General features: G+C 45.3%; 1 protein-coding gene across 1 annotated transcript in view; it reads right to left on the bottom strand.

Annotated features, from left to right (window-relative positions):
* The window catches only part of kpna6 (karyopherin alpha 6 (importin alpha 7)), a 29466-nt gene extending 12502 nt beyond the window's left edge, over positions 1 to 16964 (bottom strand). Inside the window, exons 1-7 of the mRNA XM_031795036.1 lie at positions 16833 to 16964; positions 10486 to 10619; positions 9477 to 9672; positions 9136 to 9230; positions 8786 to 8917; positions 8588 to 8676; positions 8379 to 8478 (exon numbers count right to left, since the gene is read on the bottom strand). Coding sequence (XP_031650896.1) covers positions 8379 to 8478; positions 8588 to 8676; positions 8786 to 8917; positions 9136 to 9230; positions 9477 to 9672; positions 10486 to 10619; positions 16833 to 16836 — 750 coding nt within the window. The 5' untranslated portion in view covers positions 16837 to 16964. The remainder of the gene's footprint in view (positions 1 to 8378; positions 8479 to 8587; positions 8677 to 8785; positions 8918 to 9135; positions 9231 to 9476; positions 9673 to 10485; positions 10620 to 16832) is intronic.
* Between the last annotated feature and the right edge of the window lie 322 nt (positions 16965 to 17286).

Genomic DNA, 17286 nt, shown 5'->3' with positions numbered 1-17286 from the left:
GGGACAGGGGAGCAGACAGTGGGACAGGGGAGCAGACAGTGGGACAGGGGAGCAGACAGTGGGACAGGGGAGCAGACAGTGGGACAGGGGAGCAGACAGTGGGACAGGGGAGCAGACAGTGGGACAGGGGAGCAGACAGTGGGACAGGGGAGCAGACAGTGGGACAGGGGAGCAGACAGTGGGACAGGGGAGCAGACAGTGGGACAGGGGAGCAGACAGTGGGACAGGGGAGCAGACAGTGGGACAGGGGAGCAGACAGTGGGACAGGGGAGCAGACAGTGGGACAGGGGAACAGACAGTGGGACAGGGGAACAGAAAGTGGGACAGGGGAACAGAAAGTGGGACAGGGGAACAGAAAGTGGGACAGGGGAACAGACAGTGGAACAGGGGCGCAGACAGTGGAACAGGGGAGCAGACAGTGGAACAGGGGAGCAGACAGTGGAACAGGGGAGCAGACAGTGGAACAGGGGAGCAGACAGTGGAACAGGGGAGCAGACAGTGGAACAGGGGAGCAGACAGTGGGACAGGGGAGCAGACAGTGGGACAGGGGCACAGACAGTGGGACAGGGGCATAGACAGTGGGACAGGGGCATAGACAGTGGGACAGGGGAACAGACAGTGGGACAGGGGAACAGACATTGGGACAGTCTATACCCTTTTGCCGGCCCAATTTCTACATATGGTTGTGCAGTCACTCAATTAGCCCATGGCAGCAATCTTTTGGTAGGAGGATTGCTAAATTAGTCTACATGCTCTCTAGCGGCTAATCTAAACTTGTAGTAAGCATGGTCAAACTACCAACCGTGGTGAGGCCCATTGATGACCTCATTGATGACCTCATGGGGTTGAGGCAAAAAACCATTTGCCTCAACCCCAAGGCAAAACGTGTAGAATTGCAGCTGACTTGCATTTAAACAAAAACATTTTCTCTGCGCCCCATGGCAGATGGGCAGAACATTACTATCACGAGGGGGGGCTGTTTAAATGATTTGCTTGCGGGGAGGGGGGGGGGCTCCAGAGCGCTCAGGACCTCAGACTGGGACAAAGGTTCACCTTCCTATAGGACAACGATCCTAAGCACAGCCAAGATAACGCAGGAGTGGCTTCGGGACAAGTCTCTGAATATCCTTGAGTGGCCAAGCATGAGCCCGGACTTGAACACGATCTAACATCTCTAAAGAGACCTGAAAATAGCTGTGCAGCGAAGCTCCCCATCCAACCTGACAGAGCTTGAGAAGATCTGCAGAGAAGAATAGGATAAACTCCACAAATACAGGTGTGCCATGCTTGTAGCATAATACCCAAGAAGACTTGAGGCTGTAATCGCTGTCAAAGGTGCTTCAACAAAGAACTGAGTAAAGGGTCTGAATACTTATGTAAATGTGATATCAGTACATTTTTATATACATTTGCAAATCTGTTTTTGCTTTGTCCTTATGGGGTATTGTGATGTCATTATGGGGTATTGTGATGTCATTATGGGGTATTGTGATGTCATTATGGGGTATTGTGATGTCATTATGGGGTATTGTGTGTAGATTGATGAGGGAAATAAACAATTTAATCAATTTCAGAATGAGGCTGTAACGTAACAAAATGTGGAAAAAGTCAAGGGGTCTGAATACTATCCGAATGCAATGAATATCTTTATTCTGAGTCGGTTAATGTTGTGTCAACACAAAAATGCGACAGATCCTCTCCAATGTGACATTTCTTAATTTGTTGATTAATATTTCTAAGTAATAACCTAAATAATAATTAAATGCCAGGATAATAGCAAAGTGTTAATGGCATGTTTCAAATAGGTTTAATTAAAAAGCTTATCCACGTAAACAAGGGTACAAATAGAATTGTGACCTCCCCTCTGAAGTCTTCTCATTCTGATATGACATCACACCTCTGAAGTCTTCTCATTCTGATATGACATCACACCTCTGAAAATCTGGTCTTCTCATTCTGATATGACATCACGCCTCTGAAAATCTGGTCTTCTCATTCTGATATGACATCACACCTCTGAAAATCGGTCTTCTCATTCTGATATGACATCACACCTCTGAAAATCGGTCTTCTCATTCTGATATGACATCACACCTCTGAAAATCGGTCTTCACATTCTGATATGACATCACGCCTCTGAAAATCGGTCTTCACATTCTGATATGACATCACACCTCTGAAAATCTGGTCTTCTCATTCTGATATGACATCACACCTCTGAAAATCGGTCTTCTCATTCTGATGACATCACGCCTCTGAAAATCTGGTCTTCTCATTCTGATATGACATCACACCTCTGAAAATCGGTCTTCTCATTCTGATATGACATCACACCTCTGAAAATCTGGTCTTCTCATTCTGATATGACATCACACCTCTGAAAATCGGTCTTCTCATTCTGATATGACATCACACCTCTGAAAATCGGTCTTCTCATTCTGATGACATCACGCCTCTGAAAATCGGTCTTCTCATTCTGATATGACATCACGCCTCTGAAAATCGGTCTTCTCATTCTGATATGACATCACACCTAAAAATCAGTCTTCTCATTCTGATATGACATCACACCTCTGAAAATCGGTCTTCTCATTCTGATATGACATCACACCTCTGAACTCTGATATCCTCTTTGTAAAATGCGTATGGATGCATTCTGTGCTTAAGTCAATGATTTCGATAAGAGAAACCGATACTCGAACACGTCCTCTTCTCCTTTAGCAGTACTGACAGGGCTGAATACTATGCCCTCTCTGACCCTGTAACATCCCAGTACTGTAAGGGAAAGGTGACAAGGCAAAGGAACCATCTAAGTGTATTGGGACACAGCCAAGAGCTGGTCCTTCACCTTGAGTAAATCTGAAGTAGTTCTAAATTGGCTTCCTGTCCCTCTTATATTAATGCCAAGGGAACCATCTAAGTGTATTGGGACACAGCCAAAAGCCGGTCCTTCACCTTACGAGAATTTGAAGTAGTTTTAAAATGGCTTCCTGTCCTTCTATTAATGCCAAGGGAACCATATAAGTATATTGGGACACAGCCAAGAGCTGGTCCTTCACCTTGAGAGAATTTGAAGTAGTTTTAAAATGGCTTCCTGTCCTTCTTCTATTAATGCCAATAGAGAAACAGAGCTGAAGAGAACAATAACACTTTAGCCGATTGATAGATTGACAGGGTGAGAGAAACTCCTGCCTCGTCACATACTGTCCCCTGGTCACATGCTCAGTCTCTGAGTCACTGGGGCTTTTGTGTGTTCTGGCCGGCCAGAGTCAATAGCAGATAAAACCCATAAGCTAGCTAGCGAACACACAGCATTACAGACTAGCTCCATTGAACCCAAACAGAGTCAAATGACACCTCATCGCCTACCACTATTAGTGCACCACTTGTGACCGGGGCCTACCACTATTAGTGCACCACTTGACCGGGGCCTACCACTATTAGTGCACCACTTGACCGGGGCCTACCACTATTAGTGCACCACTTGACCGGGGCCTACCACTATTAGTGCACCACTTGACCGGGGCCTACCACTATTAGTGCACCACTTGACCGGGGCCTACCACTATTAGTGCACCACTTGACCGGGGCCTACCACTATTAGTGCACCACTTGACCGAGGCCTACCACTATTAGTGCACCACTTGTGACCGGGGCCTACCACTATTAGTGCACCACTTGTGACCGGGGCCTACCACTATTAGTGCACCACTTGACCGGGGCCTACCACTATTAGTGCACCACTTGACCGGGGCCTACCACTATTAGTGCACCACTTGACCGGGGCCTACCACTATTAGTGCACCACTTGACCGGGGCCTACCACTATTAGTGCACCACTTGACCGAGGCCTACCACTATTAGTGCACCACTTGACCGGGGCCTATAGGCGTCCGGACGCCAAAAAGACTGAGTTCATCTAGCTAGCTAGATGGTTTACATTCAGAACTCAATGAGCCACTTGCGCTGTTAACCTACTTACTCATTTGAGCTGTTAGTTTAGATTCAAGGAGCTGTGAATGTAGCAATACACACACTAAATAGAGATTAAATATAGCTTTTTTTTTTTTTGTTGGTTTTGTTAAAAAAAAAAAACTAGAGTGGTTGTGGTTATGGGGCGGCAGGGCAGCCTAGTGGTTAGAGTGTAGGGGCGGCAGGGCTGCCTAGTTGTTAGAGTGTAGAGGTGGCAGAGTAGCCTAGTGGTTAGAGTGGAGGGGCGGCAGGGCAGCCTAGTGGTTAGAGTGTAGGGGCGGCAGGGCTGCCTAGTTGTTAGAGTGTAGAGGTGGCAGGGCAGCCTGGTGGTTAGAGTGTAGAGGTGGCAGGGCAGCCTAGTGGTTAGAGTGTAGAGGTGGCAGGGTAGCCTAGTGGTTAGAGTGTAGAGGTGGCAGGGCAGCCTAGTGGTTAGAGTGTAGAGGTGGCAGGGTAGCCTAGTGGTTAGAGTGTAGAGGTGGCAGGGCAGCCTAGTGGTTAGAGTGTAGAGATGGCAGGGTAGCCTAGTGGTTAGAGTGTAGAGGTGGCAGGGTAGCCTAGTGGTTAGAGTGTAGAGGTGGCAGGGCAGCCTAGTGGTTAGAGTGTAGAGGTGGCAGGGTAGCCTAGTGGTTAGAGTGTAGAGGTGGCAGGGCAGCCTAGTGGTTAGAGTGTAGAGATGGCAGGGTAGCCTAGTGGTTAGAGTGTAGAGGTGGCAGGGTAGCCTAGTGGTTAGAGTGTAGAGGTGGCAGGGTAGCCTAGTGGTTAGAGTGTAGAGGTGGCAGGGCAGCCTAGTGGTTAGAGTGTAGAGGTGGCAGGGTAGCCTAGTGGTTAGAGTGTAGAGGTGGCAGGGTAGCCTAGTGGTTAGAGTGTAGAGGTGGCAGGGTAGCCTAGTGGTTAGAGTGTAGAGGTGGCAGGGCAGCCTAGTGGTTAGAGTGTAGAGGTGGCAGGGTAGCCTAGTGGTTAGAGTGTAGAGGTGGCAGGGCAGCCTAGTGGTTAGAGTGTAGAGGCGGCAGGGTAGCCTAGTGGTTAGAGTGTAGAGGTGGCAGGGTAGCCTAGTGGTTAGAGTGTAGGGGCGGCAGGGCAGCCTAGTTGTTAGAGTGTAGAGGTGGCAGGGTAGCCTAGTGGTTAGAGTGTAGAGGTGGCAGGGCAGCCTAGTGGTTAGAGTGTAGAGGTGGCAGGGTAGCCTAGTGGTTAGAGTGTAGAGGTGGCAGGGCAGCCTAGTGGTTAGAGTGTAGAGGTGGCAGGGTAGCCTAGTGGTTAGAGTGTAGAGGTGGCAGGGCAGCCTAGTGGTTAGAGTGTAGAGGTGGCAGGGTAGCCTAGTGGTTAGAGTGTAGAGGTGGCAGGGTAGCCTAGTGGTTAGAGTGTAGAGGTGGCAGGGCAGCCTAGTGGTTAGAGTGTAGAGGTGGCAGGGCAGCCTAGTGGTTAGAGTGTAGAGGTGGCAGGGCAGCCTAGTGGTTAGAGTGTAGAGGTGGCAGGGTAGCCTAGTGGTTAGAGTGTAGAGGCGGCAGGGTAGCCTAGTGGTTAGAGCGTTGGACTCGTAACCGGAAGGTTGCAAGTTCAAACCACCGAGCTGACAAGGTACAAATCTGTCGTTCTGCCCCTGAACAAGGCAGTTAAACCCACTGTTTCCCGGTAGGCCATCATTGAAAATAAGAATTTGTTCTTAACCGACTTGCCTAGTTAAATAAAGGTAAAATAAGAATAAATAAATGGGTGCACATACCAAACAGAGGTATTCATTTTACTAAGCTAACATATGGAATTGTTAAGATGGATCATTTAGCTATTTGATTTAGAATTTGAGGACCCCTTTAGACAAGTGCAATGACACTTGTTGGGGGGGGGGGGGGGGGGTCGTAGTGCAAAACACCATTGTGTTCGTGACAATCTGCCCGTTCCACATACGTTTGTAGCGGTTCGGACAGCGTCTCAGATACCTGGGGCCTTATTCATACAGCGTACAGTGTCTCAGATACCTGGGGCCTTATTCATACAGCGTCTCAGATACCTGGGGCCTTATTCAGACAGCGTCTCAGAGACCTGGGGCCTTATTCAGACAGCGTCTCAGAGACCTGGGGCCTTATTCATACAGCGTACAGCGTCTCAGATACCTGGGGCCTTATTCAGACAGCGTACAGCGTCTCAGATACCTGGGGCCTTATTCATACAGCTTCTCACAGTAGGAATGCTGATCTACCTGCATTGCTTGCTGTTTGGGGTTTTAGGCTGGGTTTCTGTACAGCACTTTGAGATATCAGCTGATGTACGAAGGGCTATATAAATAAATTTGATTTGATCTAGGATCAGGCCCCCCCCACCCTGTCCATGTAATCGTATTAATTACGATATCAACGACTCTTTTCTCTGTGTATATCAATGATGTTGCTCTTGCTGCGGGCGATTCCCTGATCCACCTCTACGCAGACGACACCATTCTATATACCTTCGGCCCGTCTTTGGACACTGTGCTATCTAACCTCCAAACAAGCGTCAATGCCATACAACACTCCTTCCGTGGCCTCCAACTGCTCTTAAACGCTAGTAAAACCAAATGCATGCTTTTCAACCGGTCGCTGCCTGCACCCGCATGCCCGACTAGCATCACCACCCTGGATGGTTCCGACCTAGAATATGTGGACGTCTATAAGTACCTAGGTGTCTGGCTAGACTGCAAACTCTCCTTTCAGACTCATATCAAACATCTCCAATCGAAAATCAAATCAAGAGTCGGCTTTCTATTCCGCAACAAAGCCTCCTTCACTCACGCCGCCAAGCTTACCCTAGTAAAACTGACTATCCTACCGATCCTCGACTTCGGCGATGTCATCTACAAAATGGCTTCCAACACTCTACTCAGCAAACTGGATGCAGTCTATCACAGTGCCATCCGTTTCGTCACTAAAGCACCTTATACCACCCACCACTGCGACTTGTATGCTCTAGTCGGCTGGCCCTCGCTACATATTCGTCGCCAGACCCACTGGCTCCAGGTCATCTACAAGTCCATGCTAGGTAAAGCTCCGCCTTATCTCAGCTCACTGGTCACGATGGCAACACCCATCCGTAGCACGCGCTCCAGCAGGTGTATCTCACTGATCATCCCTAAAGCCAACACCTCATTTGGCCGCCTTTCGTTCCAGTACTCTGCTGCCTGTGACTGGAACGAATTGCAAAAATCGCTGAAGTTGGAGACTTTTATCTCCCTCACCAACTTCAAACATCAGCTATCTGAGCGGCTAACCGATCGCTGCAGCTGTACATAGTCTATTGGTAAATAGCCCACCCTTTTCACCTACCTCATCCCCATACTGTTTTTATTTATTTACTTTTCTGCTCTTTTGCACACCAATATCTCTACCTGTACATGACCATCTGATCATTCATCACTCCAGTGTTAATCTGCAAAATTGTAATTATTTGCCTACCTCCTCATGCCTTTTGCACACATTGTATATAGACCCCCCCTTTGTTTTCTACTGTGTTATTGACTTGTTAATTGTTTACTCCATGTGTAACTCTGTGTTGTCTGCTCACACTGCTATGCTTTATCTTGGCCAGGTCGCAGTTGCAAATGAGAACTTGTTCTCAACTAGCCTACCTGGTTAAAAAAGGGGGTTCTCAACTAGCCTACCTGGTTAAATAAAGGTGTTCTCAACTAGCCTACCTGGTTAAATAAAGGTGTTCTCAACTAGCCTACCTGGTTAAATAAAGGTGTTCTCAACTAGCCTACCTGGTTAAATAAAGGTGTTCTCAACTAGCCTACCTGGTTAAATAAAGGTGTTCTCAACTAGCCTACCTGGTTAAATAAAGGTGTTCTCAACTAGCCTACCTGGTTAAATAAAGGTGTTCTCAACTAGCCTACCTGGTTAAATAAAGGTGTTCTCAACTAGCCTACCTGGTTAAATAAAGGTGTTCTCAACTAGCCTACCTGGTTAAATAAAGGTGTTCTCAACTAGCCTACCTGGTTAAATAAAGGTGTTCTCAACTAGCCTACCTGGTTAAATAAAGGTGTTCTCAACTAGCCTACCTGGTTAAATAAAGGTGTTCTCAACTAGCCTACCTGGTTAAATAAAGGTGTTCTCAACTAGCCTACCTGGTTAAATAAAGGTGTTCTCAACTAGCCTACCTGGTTAAATAAAGGTGTTCTCAACTAGCCTACCTGGTTAAATAAAGGTGTTCTCACCTGGCCTACCTGGTTAAATAAAGGTGTTCTCAACTAGCCTACCTGGTTAAATAAAGGTGTTCTCAACTAGCCTACCTGGTTAAATAAAGGTGTTCTCAACTAGCCTACCTGGTTAAATAAAGGTGAAATACAAATAAATAAAAATAAAAATAAATCAACGGCAACACTGATCTTAGAGCAGCACTACTACCGTGAGATGTTAAATGGATATAGGGTTGGATGTTACCTTCTCAAATACAGGTGGGGGGCTCTTCCCCCTGCACAGGTTAGACAGAGCCCACACTGCATTCCTGGTCATTGTCAGTCTGGTGGATTTAGTCAGAAGCCTGGAGAGGAACCGGGGAGAGGAACCATGAGCTATCTTTTTATGTGGAGTAGTAGATAACATCAGAGGACACAAGACATAAACAGTAGTGTGTGATTGTGTGTGCTCACATTAATAGTGGTGGCAGGATATTACAGTCGAGTACATAGTCTCTGCACACTGGACTGTCCCCTGCTATGTTACCCAACGCCCACACCGCCTGGCAGAGAGGAGAACGAAGAGAGAGAAAGTAGGTAGAAATTATAGATGGTCTTGTAATACATTTTTGTTCCATGACTGTTTATGTGTACAGGGTTTCGGGCCTTTACCTGTTCCTGAACATCTTCAAAGTCCGAGTTGAGTAGTTCTATAAAGATGGGTACTGCTCCTGCCTCGATTACTATGTTAGTTTGCATGGATGTACCTGATGCTATGTTGGTCAAGGCCCAGGCTGCCTCAAACTACACACAGACAGACACTTTATTAAAATGACACATTGTTATAATGAAACTTAATACAAAAAAACATTCAATGACAGAATTGTTATTGTAGATTGCAATATTTGACAATATATCCACAATGATTTACTAGCCATTTAAGTCTGTCCATTCTCCATTTTAGGTTAACTTTTTATATTTTACCAATAAAGAGTGGTTCCTAATATTTCAAAAGGTCTCACCTGTAATGTGCAGTTGACGCTCCTCTTCAGGAACTCTACAAACCTCTCTACAATGCCTGGAGTGTTGATGACCTCGTCAATAGGTGGATTGGGTTCTGGAACAGATCAGACAGACTATATGAGTAATAGTGTAACAATTAGCACCATAGACTCAACCTTTACCACCCTAGAGGGAGGTAGCTGAATCATCTGAGTTAGTGCTGGGCTTGGAGCAAAAGCCTGTAGACCGAGGGCCAGGGGGGGTCCCCAGGAGGGCCAGCAGCCTGAGGGTCCCCAGGAGGGCCAGCAGGACTAAGTGTGCACGGCCATACGCAGGTAATATTCACTGAACAGCCTGGTACCTTTGGACAGTAGTTTCCTGAATGACTGTGTTGTCGCGAGTTGGAGCTCTGGGTCCTCTGAGAAGAGCATCTCTACCAGGTCTTTAGTTAGGACTCCTTCCTCTGTGGCTGTGGAGGTGACATACGAGTCGACCAGTGGACTCTCAAACATGACTCCTTCCTCGTTCAACATGTCAACGTTTCTCCTCTTGAACAGCTGCCAAATACAGGAGAGAAACAACATAGCAGTGTGTGCGCTGTGGCCCTTGGACGTTTTACCTTCCTATAGTTTCTGCTTCCTGAGCTAGGTGCCCTCCTCTCGCCTGTCTAGACACTAGCAGTGGGCTAGGTGTTATAGGCTAGGTGTTATAGGCTAGATGTTATACAGGGGGGTTATGTTGTGTACCTGTCTAGACACTAGCAGTGGGCTAGGTGTTCTAGGCTAGGTGTTCTAGGCTAGGTGTTCTAGGCTAGGTGTTATACAGGTGGGTTATGTTGTGTACCTGTCTCCTGTCTAGACACTAGCAGTGGGCTAGTTGTTATAGGCTAGGTGGTATAGGCTAGGTGGTATAGGCTAGGTGGTATACAGGTGGGTTATGTTGTGTACCTGTCTCCTGTCTAGACACTAGCAGTGGGCTAGTTGTTATAGGCTAGGTGGTATAGGCTAGGTGGTATACAGGTGGGTTATGTTGTGTACCTGTCTCCTGTCTAGACACTAGCAGTGGGCTAGGTGTTCTAGGCTAGTTGTTATAGGCTAGGTGTTATAGGCTAGGTGTTATACAGGTGGGTTATGTTGTGTACCTGTCTCCTGTCTAGACACTAGCAGTGGGCTAGTTGTTATAGGCTAGGTGGTATAGGCTAGGTGGTATAGGCTAGGTGGTATAGGCTAGGTGGTATAGGCTAGGTGTTATAGGCTAGGTCCTATACAGGTGGGTTATGTTGTGTACCTGTCTAGACACCAGCAGTGGGCTAGGTGTTCTAGGCTAGGTGTTCTAGGCTAGGTCCTATACAGGGGGGTTGTGTTGTGTACCTGTTGTTCTCGTTTCTGCTTCCTCAGCTGGACACCCTCCTCCTCTCTCCTGCGTCTCATCTCCTCCACATTCAGGGCTTTGTTCTTGTAGCTGTTCATCCTGTGGTTATCCTTCGCTGGACTGGCTGCCGGCTCTGAAACACATACAATCACCTTCATTACAAATCTTCTCTACCAATCAAAATCTTCTAACAGTACTTCATTTTTTTATTTATCTATTTTTTTACAAAGTTTGTCATAGAACGGTTAGGCATTTAACAAAATGAAGTTTAGCAACAGTTGGCCGGGAAAATCACTGCCAAGAGAAGGAACACATTCCACATTCCAAGGAACCAGACTCTTCCAGGGATGTCAATGCGTGTGTGTGTATGTGTGTGTGTGTGTTTTTGCTGTGTGTTTATTAGGTTTGTGAGTGGATAGTCAGAGACAGTAACTTAGGATGCATGTAAGACTGAGTTGCATAACTGTGCGTGTGGTTGTGTGTGATGTGTGTGTGTGTGTCAGATCCCAGGGAGAAATACCGCTTGGTGATGACACAGGGGTACATGAGCCCCAGTATAACAAGCTACCGGACACATGGTTAAAAATACACTGGAGCATATGCTGCGCAGTACACACACACACACACACACACACACACACACACACACACACACACATCACAGACAGAGCTCTTCTATTTATTCAGGTGATTTAATTGCAGAGTTAGCAGGAAGCGCCTGAACTGCCAACCAGCCGCCTGACAGCCGGCCAAACTTCCCCGAATCAGCATTTGTGCAATCATGGCACGCGAAGCAGCCAGACTGGGCACCAGACCCGCGTCACCAGAACCAGCCAGACTGGGCACCAGACCAGGGGCAACAGAACCAGCCAGGCTGACCCGAGTCACCAGAACCAGCCAGACTGGGCACCAGACCAGGGGCAACAGAACCAGCCAGGCTGACCCGAGTCACCAGAACCAGCCAGACTGGGCACCAGACCAGAGTCAACAGAACCAGCCAGGCTGACCCGCGTCACCAGAGCCAGCCAGACTGACCTGCGTCACCAGAGCCAGCCAGACTGACCTGCGTCACCAGAGCCAGCCAAACTGGGCACCATGTGATTGTAACATCACAGGCAAAGTGCATGGCCACACACACATGGCCTTATTTCTATTACAGCATATTGGATGATAGGTTCATATTCCATTCACCCAGTTCAATATTTTTATTTTTATTTTACCTTTATTTAACCAGGCAAGTCAGTTAAGAACAAATTCTTATTTTCAATGACGGCCTAGGAAGTGGGTTAACTGCCTGTTCAGAACGACAGATTTGTACCTTGTCAGCTCAGGGGGTTTGAACTTGCAACCTTCCGGTTACTAGTCCAACGCTCTACATGATACTATAATTTCCCCTATACCCATCATGAGGTTCCTACAACGCAGCCTATAAAATGAAAGTTAACAACTTAAGTGCACACAGGTTGAGAGAAAAATGTGAATAATCAAGTGGACAGACTGACATGTCCAATAAAACCTTGCACACTCTTGCCTGCATATACAGTTGACGTTGGAAGTTTACATACACCTTAGCCAAAACATTTTAACTTAGTTTCACAATCCCTGACATTTAATCCTAGTAAAAAAATTCCCTATCTTTAGGTCAGTTAGGATCACCACCTTGTTTTAAGAATGTGAAATGTCAGAATAATAGAGATTTTTTTTTATTTCTTCATCACATTCCAAAGGGGTCAGAGGTTTACACCACACTCACTTAGTATTTGGTAACATTGCCTTACAATTGTTTAACTTGGGTCAAACGTTTCGGGTAGCCTTCCACAAGCTTCCCACAATAAGTTGGGTGAATTTTGGCCCATTCCTCCTGACAGAGCTGGTGTAACTGAGTCAGGATTCTAGGCCTACTTGCTCGCACACGCTTTTTCAGTTCTGCCCAAAATTTTTATATAGGATTGAGGTCAGGGCTTTGTGATGGCCACTCCAATACCTTGACTTTGTTGTCCTTAAGCCATTTTGCCACAACTTTGGAAGTATGCTTGGGGTCATTGTCCATTTGGAAGACCCATTTGCGACCAAGCTTCAACTTCCTGACGTCTTGAGATATTGCTTCAATATAACCACATCATTTTCCTCCCTCATGATGCCATCTATTTTGTGAAGTGCACCAGTCCCTCCTGCAGCAAAGCACCCCCACAACATGATGCTGCCACCCCCATGCTTCAAGGTTGGGATGGTGTTTTCGGCTTGCAAGCCTCCCCCTTTTTCCTCCAAACATAACAATGGTCATTATGGCCAAACAGTTCTATTTTTGTTTCATCAGACCAGAGGATATTTGTCCAAAAAGTACAATCTTTGTCCCCATGTGCAGTTGAAAACCATAGTCTGGCTTTTTTATGGCGGTTTTGGAGCAGTGGCTTCTTCCTTGCTGAGTGGCCTTTCAGGTTATGTCGATATAGGATTTGGGTTACTGTGAATAGATACTTTTGTACCTGTTTCCTCCAGCATCTTCACAATGTCCTTTGCTGTTGTTCTGGGATTGATATTCACTTTTCAACACCAAAGTACGTTCCATCTCTAGGAGACAGAACACGTCTACTTCCTGAGCGGTATGACAGCTGAGTGGTCCCATGGTGTTTATACTTGCGTACTATTGTTTGTACAGATGAACGTGGCACCTTCAGGCATTTGGAAATTGCTCCCAAGGACCTCCACCAGACTTGTGGAGGTCTACAATTGTTTTTCTGAGGTCTTGGCTGATATCTTTTTATTTTCCCATGATGTCAAGCAAAGAGGCACTGAGTTTGGAGGTAGGCCTTGAAATACATCCACAGGTACACATCCAATTGACTCAAATTATGTCAATTAGCCTATCAGAAGCGTCTAAATCCATGACATCATCTTCTGGAATTTTCCAAGCCGTTTAAAAGGCATAGTTAACTTAGCGTATGTAAACTTCAGTAGTAGCCTACAGCAAAGTGTGTTTAAATAATTTCAAACTAGTTCATTTCTGCTAGTTAGTTTTTGCTACCATGTGGGGTTTAGCTTGCTTGAGCCTGCTAACTGAGGAGTGTTAATTCACCTGTTTCCATTCATGTTTCATTGTAAAACATTTATCTTACAAAGGAGTTGTTTAATCTAACTGCTTAAGGGTGTATCTGTACATGGAATTGTATTGTGTTTTTTCCTCATTTTCTTTCTCGTCTTTACAGAAAAATCTGATGTGTGGAGACATTTCACAGCACCTTATGTAGAAGGAAAAGCTGTGTACATTTGCACATACTGTACCAAATCACATGTGAAGAATGCAACAAAGATGCAGAATCATCTGGCCAAGTGCATAAAGTTCCTTCAGCACTCACAACAAGCAACCTCTGACAAAAGTCCCTCTACTTCTATTGGAAAATTATGAATCAGACACCTTATCGATAGCAACAGCTCATGGTCCTTCTGGAATCAGAAGTTTTTTTTTGACTCAATGGAGGAACGGACGTAGTCAGAGAAATGCTGATGAATGTCTTGCTCGAGCTGTGTATGCAACTGGTTCACCTCTGATGCTAATAGGCAATGTGTATTGGAAGAGATTTCTGAATGTTCTTTGCTCAGCATACACGCCTCCAACCAGACATGCTTTATCTACTCATTTGCTGGATGCAGAGTTCAATAGAGTTCAAGTGAAGGTCAAGCAAATCATAGAGAAAGCAGACTGTATTGCAATCATCTCTGATGGGTGGTCGAATGTTCGTGGGCAAGGAATAATTAACTACATCATCTCCACCCCTCAACCAGCATTCTACAAGAGCACAGACACAAGGGACAACAGACACACCGGTCTCTACATTGCAGATGAGCTGAAGGCAGTCATCCATGACCTTGGACAACAGAAGGTATTTGCACTGGTGACAGACAATGCTGCGAACATGAAGGCTGCTTGGTCTAAAGTGGAGGAGTCCTACCCTCACATTGCACCCATTGGCTGTGCTGCTCATGCATTGAATCTGCTCCTCAAGAACATCATGGCACTGAAAACAATGGATACACTCTACAAGAGTACCAAGGAAATGGTAAAGTATGTAAAGGGTCATCAAGTTATAGTAGCAATCTACCTCACCAAGCAAAGTGAGAAGAATAAGAGCACCACATTGAAGCTGCCCAGCAACACCCGTTGGGGTGGTGTTGTCATCATGTTTGACAGTCTCCTGGAGGGGAAGGAGTCTCTCCATGAAATGGCCATATCCCAGTCTGCCGATATGTACAGCCCCATCAAGAGGATCCTCCTGGATGATGTATGTTGGGAGAGAGTGGTAAGCAGCCTGAAACTCCTGAAACCTATAGCAGTATCCATCGCACGGATTGAGGGAGACAATGCCATCCTGTCTGATGTTCAGACTCATGTAAACTCATGTATGCTGCTTGCAGATGTAAGAGAAGAAATCCGTACTGCCCTGCCCACTTCACTGTTGTGCCAAGCAGAGGAAACTGTAGTTATGAAATACATCACAATGCGTGAAGACTTCTGCCTGAAGCCCATACACACCGCAGCGCACATGTTGAACCCCAAGTACGCTGGCAAGAGCATCCTGTCTGGTGCAGATATCAACAAGGCCTATGGTGTCATCACTACTGTGTCTCGCCACCTTGGCCTGGACGACCTCAGAGTTCCATTAGCAACTTTATGTTGTTGTTTACATTTTAACTACCAGCAACGTGGGCAGGTCTCATTGCCATCAATAGCAAAGCAGGCATTGTGACGCAGAACAATAAAATGACAATAGAATGTTCGGAACACTATAGAACGAAGAGGAGCTGGCAGGGTGAAAAATACCCTAAAATAAGTCCGGTTTTCAAATCAAATCAAATGTTATTTGTCACATACACATTGTTAGCAGATGTTAATGCGAGTGTAGCGAAATGCTTGTGCTTCTAGTTCCAACAATGCAGTAATAACCAACGAGTAATCTAACCTAACAATTTCACAACAATTACCTTATACACACAAGTGTAAAGGGATAAAGAATATGTACATAAAGATATATGAATGAGTGATGGTACAGAACGGCATAGGCAAGATGCAGTAGATGGTATCGAGTACAGTATATAAATATGAGATGGGTATGTAAACATATAAAAGTGGCATTGTTTAAAGTGGCTAGTGATACATGTATTACATAAAGATGGCAAGATACAGTAGATGGTATAGAGGACAGTATATACATATGAGATGAGTAATGTAAGGTATGTAAAAATAAAAGTCGCATTGAACGCAAAGCGAGACAGCCATCTCTGTCGGCGCCGGAAGTACAATATAATTGAGCAAGATGTTTTCCGTGATTACATCAAAACTATCAGCTGGGAACATATGGTAATATTATTAAACTGGGCTCCACAGCAGATACAATGAACTAGTGTTTATGAGAAAAGGGGGAAAAAAGCATTGTTAAATGTCATGTGCCCAGCCTACCTCAGAGGACGGACGGACACTAGCTGTCCTCCAGCTACACCCGGGTGGTGCTACCCTAAAGAGCGCTTTTGAAGCTACTGTAGCCCTTCAATGCAAAACAGTGTGTTTTAATTAATGATTTGGTGAAGTAAATATATTTACTATAGTTTAATATAAAAAAAGATATATATTTTAAAAAGTTTAACTTTAATGGTTCACAATTTTTATGAAATTCACAGAGGAGTATGGTCCTCCCCTGATTAATGTGCATTCCCAGTAGGCGGTAATACAGTCGGAAATTCAACGTACGATAGCTTTTGCTAACGATAAGTTAGTTCAGTTATGAACCTCAAGTTGTAGCAACGATAAACCTTAGATAGCTAGCGTAACGCTAACCAGTTAGCTAAGTTAACTTGTCAACAAAACAATGTTTGTGTGACCCGCCCTAGTTACCTCTCAGTAGGTGTCAACATGCAAGTAACAGGGATATGACTGGTTGCTCATTTCAGTAAGTAACTCGCCAACGAGTTAATAAATTGACGGGCGTTAACATGTTTTGATAGTTATTTAACAACCTGCGTACTACTGGCTTCCATATTAACCTGGTAAGACAGGCAACAACAAAAAAGCTAACTACCTAACGTTAGCAGGCGATGTATGTAAGGTTAACGTTAGTTGGCGTTTGCTTCTAAAATTGCCACCTTGTGTCATTTGTAGACTTTCTTGAAGGACACGTCGTCCTGACAACCTAGATAATACTGTACCAGTAAAAGGTTGCAATCTGTAGGTGAAAACAATAACAATAGCTTGCTAGCTAGTGGGGGATTTGACAATCATGTCAGTTATTCCAACACGCAGTATTCTCTAGTCCCGGGTATGAACCATACGGTCTAGAAACACAACATAACTCACCCATTTTTTATCTTAAATGACAGATACTTCTTGTGTTTAGAGAGAAATAAATTGTAATCCTCTTTCCCAGTTTGCTTTTCAGAATTTGCTCCTCACAAACAATATGTCGTCGGAGAAATACGGATAGCGAGAGATGACAAATTTAATACCACTGTTTCCCACGGACGCTAGTGGGCGCAAATACGGCGCCAATGAAATGATTGCGCAATACATTGTCACAAATTATATTGGTGGAATGTTCATCTGATATAATTTGATAAAGATGTCCACAGACTGTTTTCAGGAATGGTTAATTATGAAAAAATGCACAAACATATTTCAATATTCACCTCTCTCTCTCTCTCTCTCAATTCAATTCAATTCAATTGGCTTTATTGGCATGGGAAACATGTGTTAACATTGCCAAAGCAAGTGAGGTAGATAATATACAAAAGTGAAAAAAACTATACAAATT

Source organism: Oncorhynchus kisutch, linkage group LG17, assembly GCF_002021735.2.
Source record: "Oncorhynchus kisutch isolate 150728-3 linkage group LG17, Okis_V2, whole genome shotgun sequence".
Lineage (NCBI taxonomy): Eukaryota > Metazoa > Chordata > Actinopteri > Salmoniformes > Salmonidae > Oncorhynchus > Oncorhynchus kisutch.
This window is presented reverse-complemented; position numbering and strand designations above follow the sequence as displayed.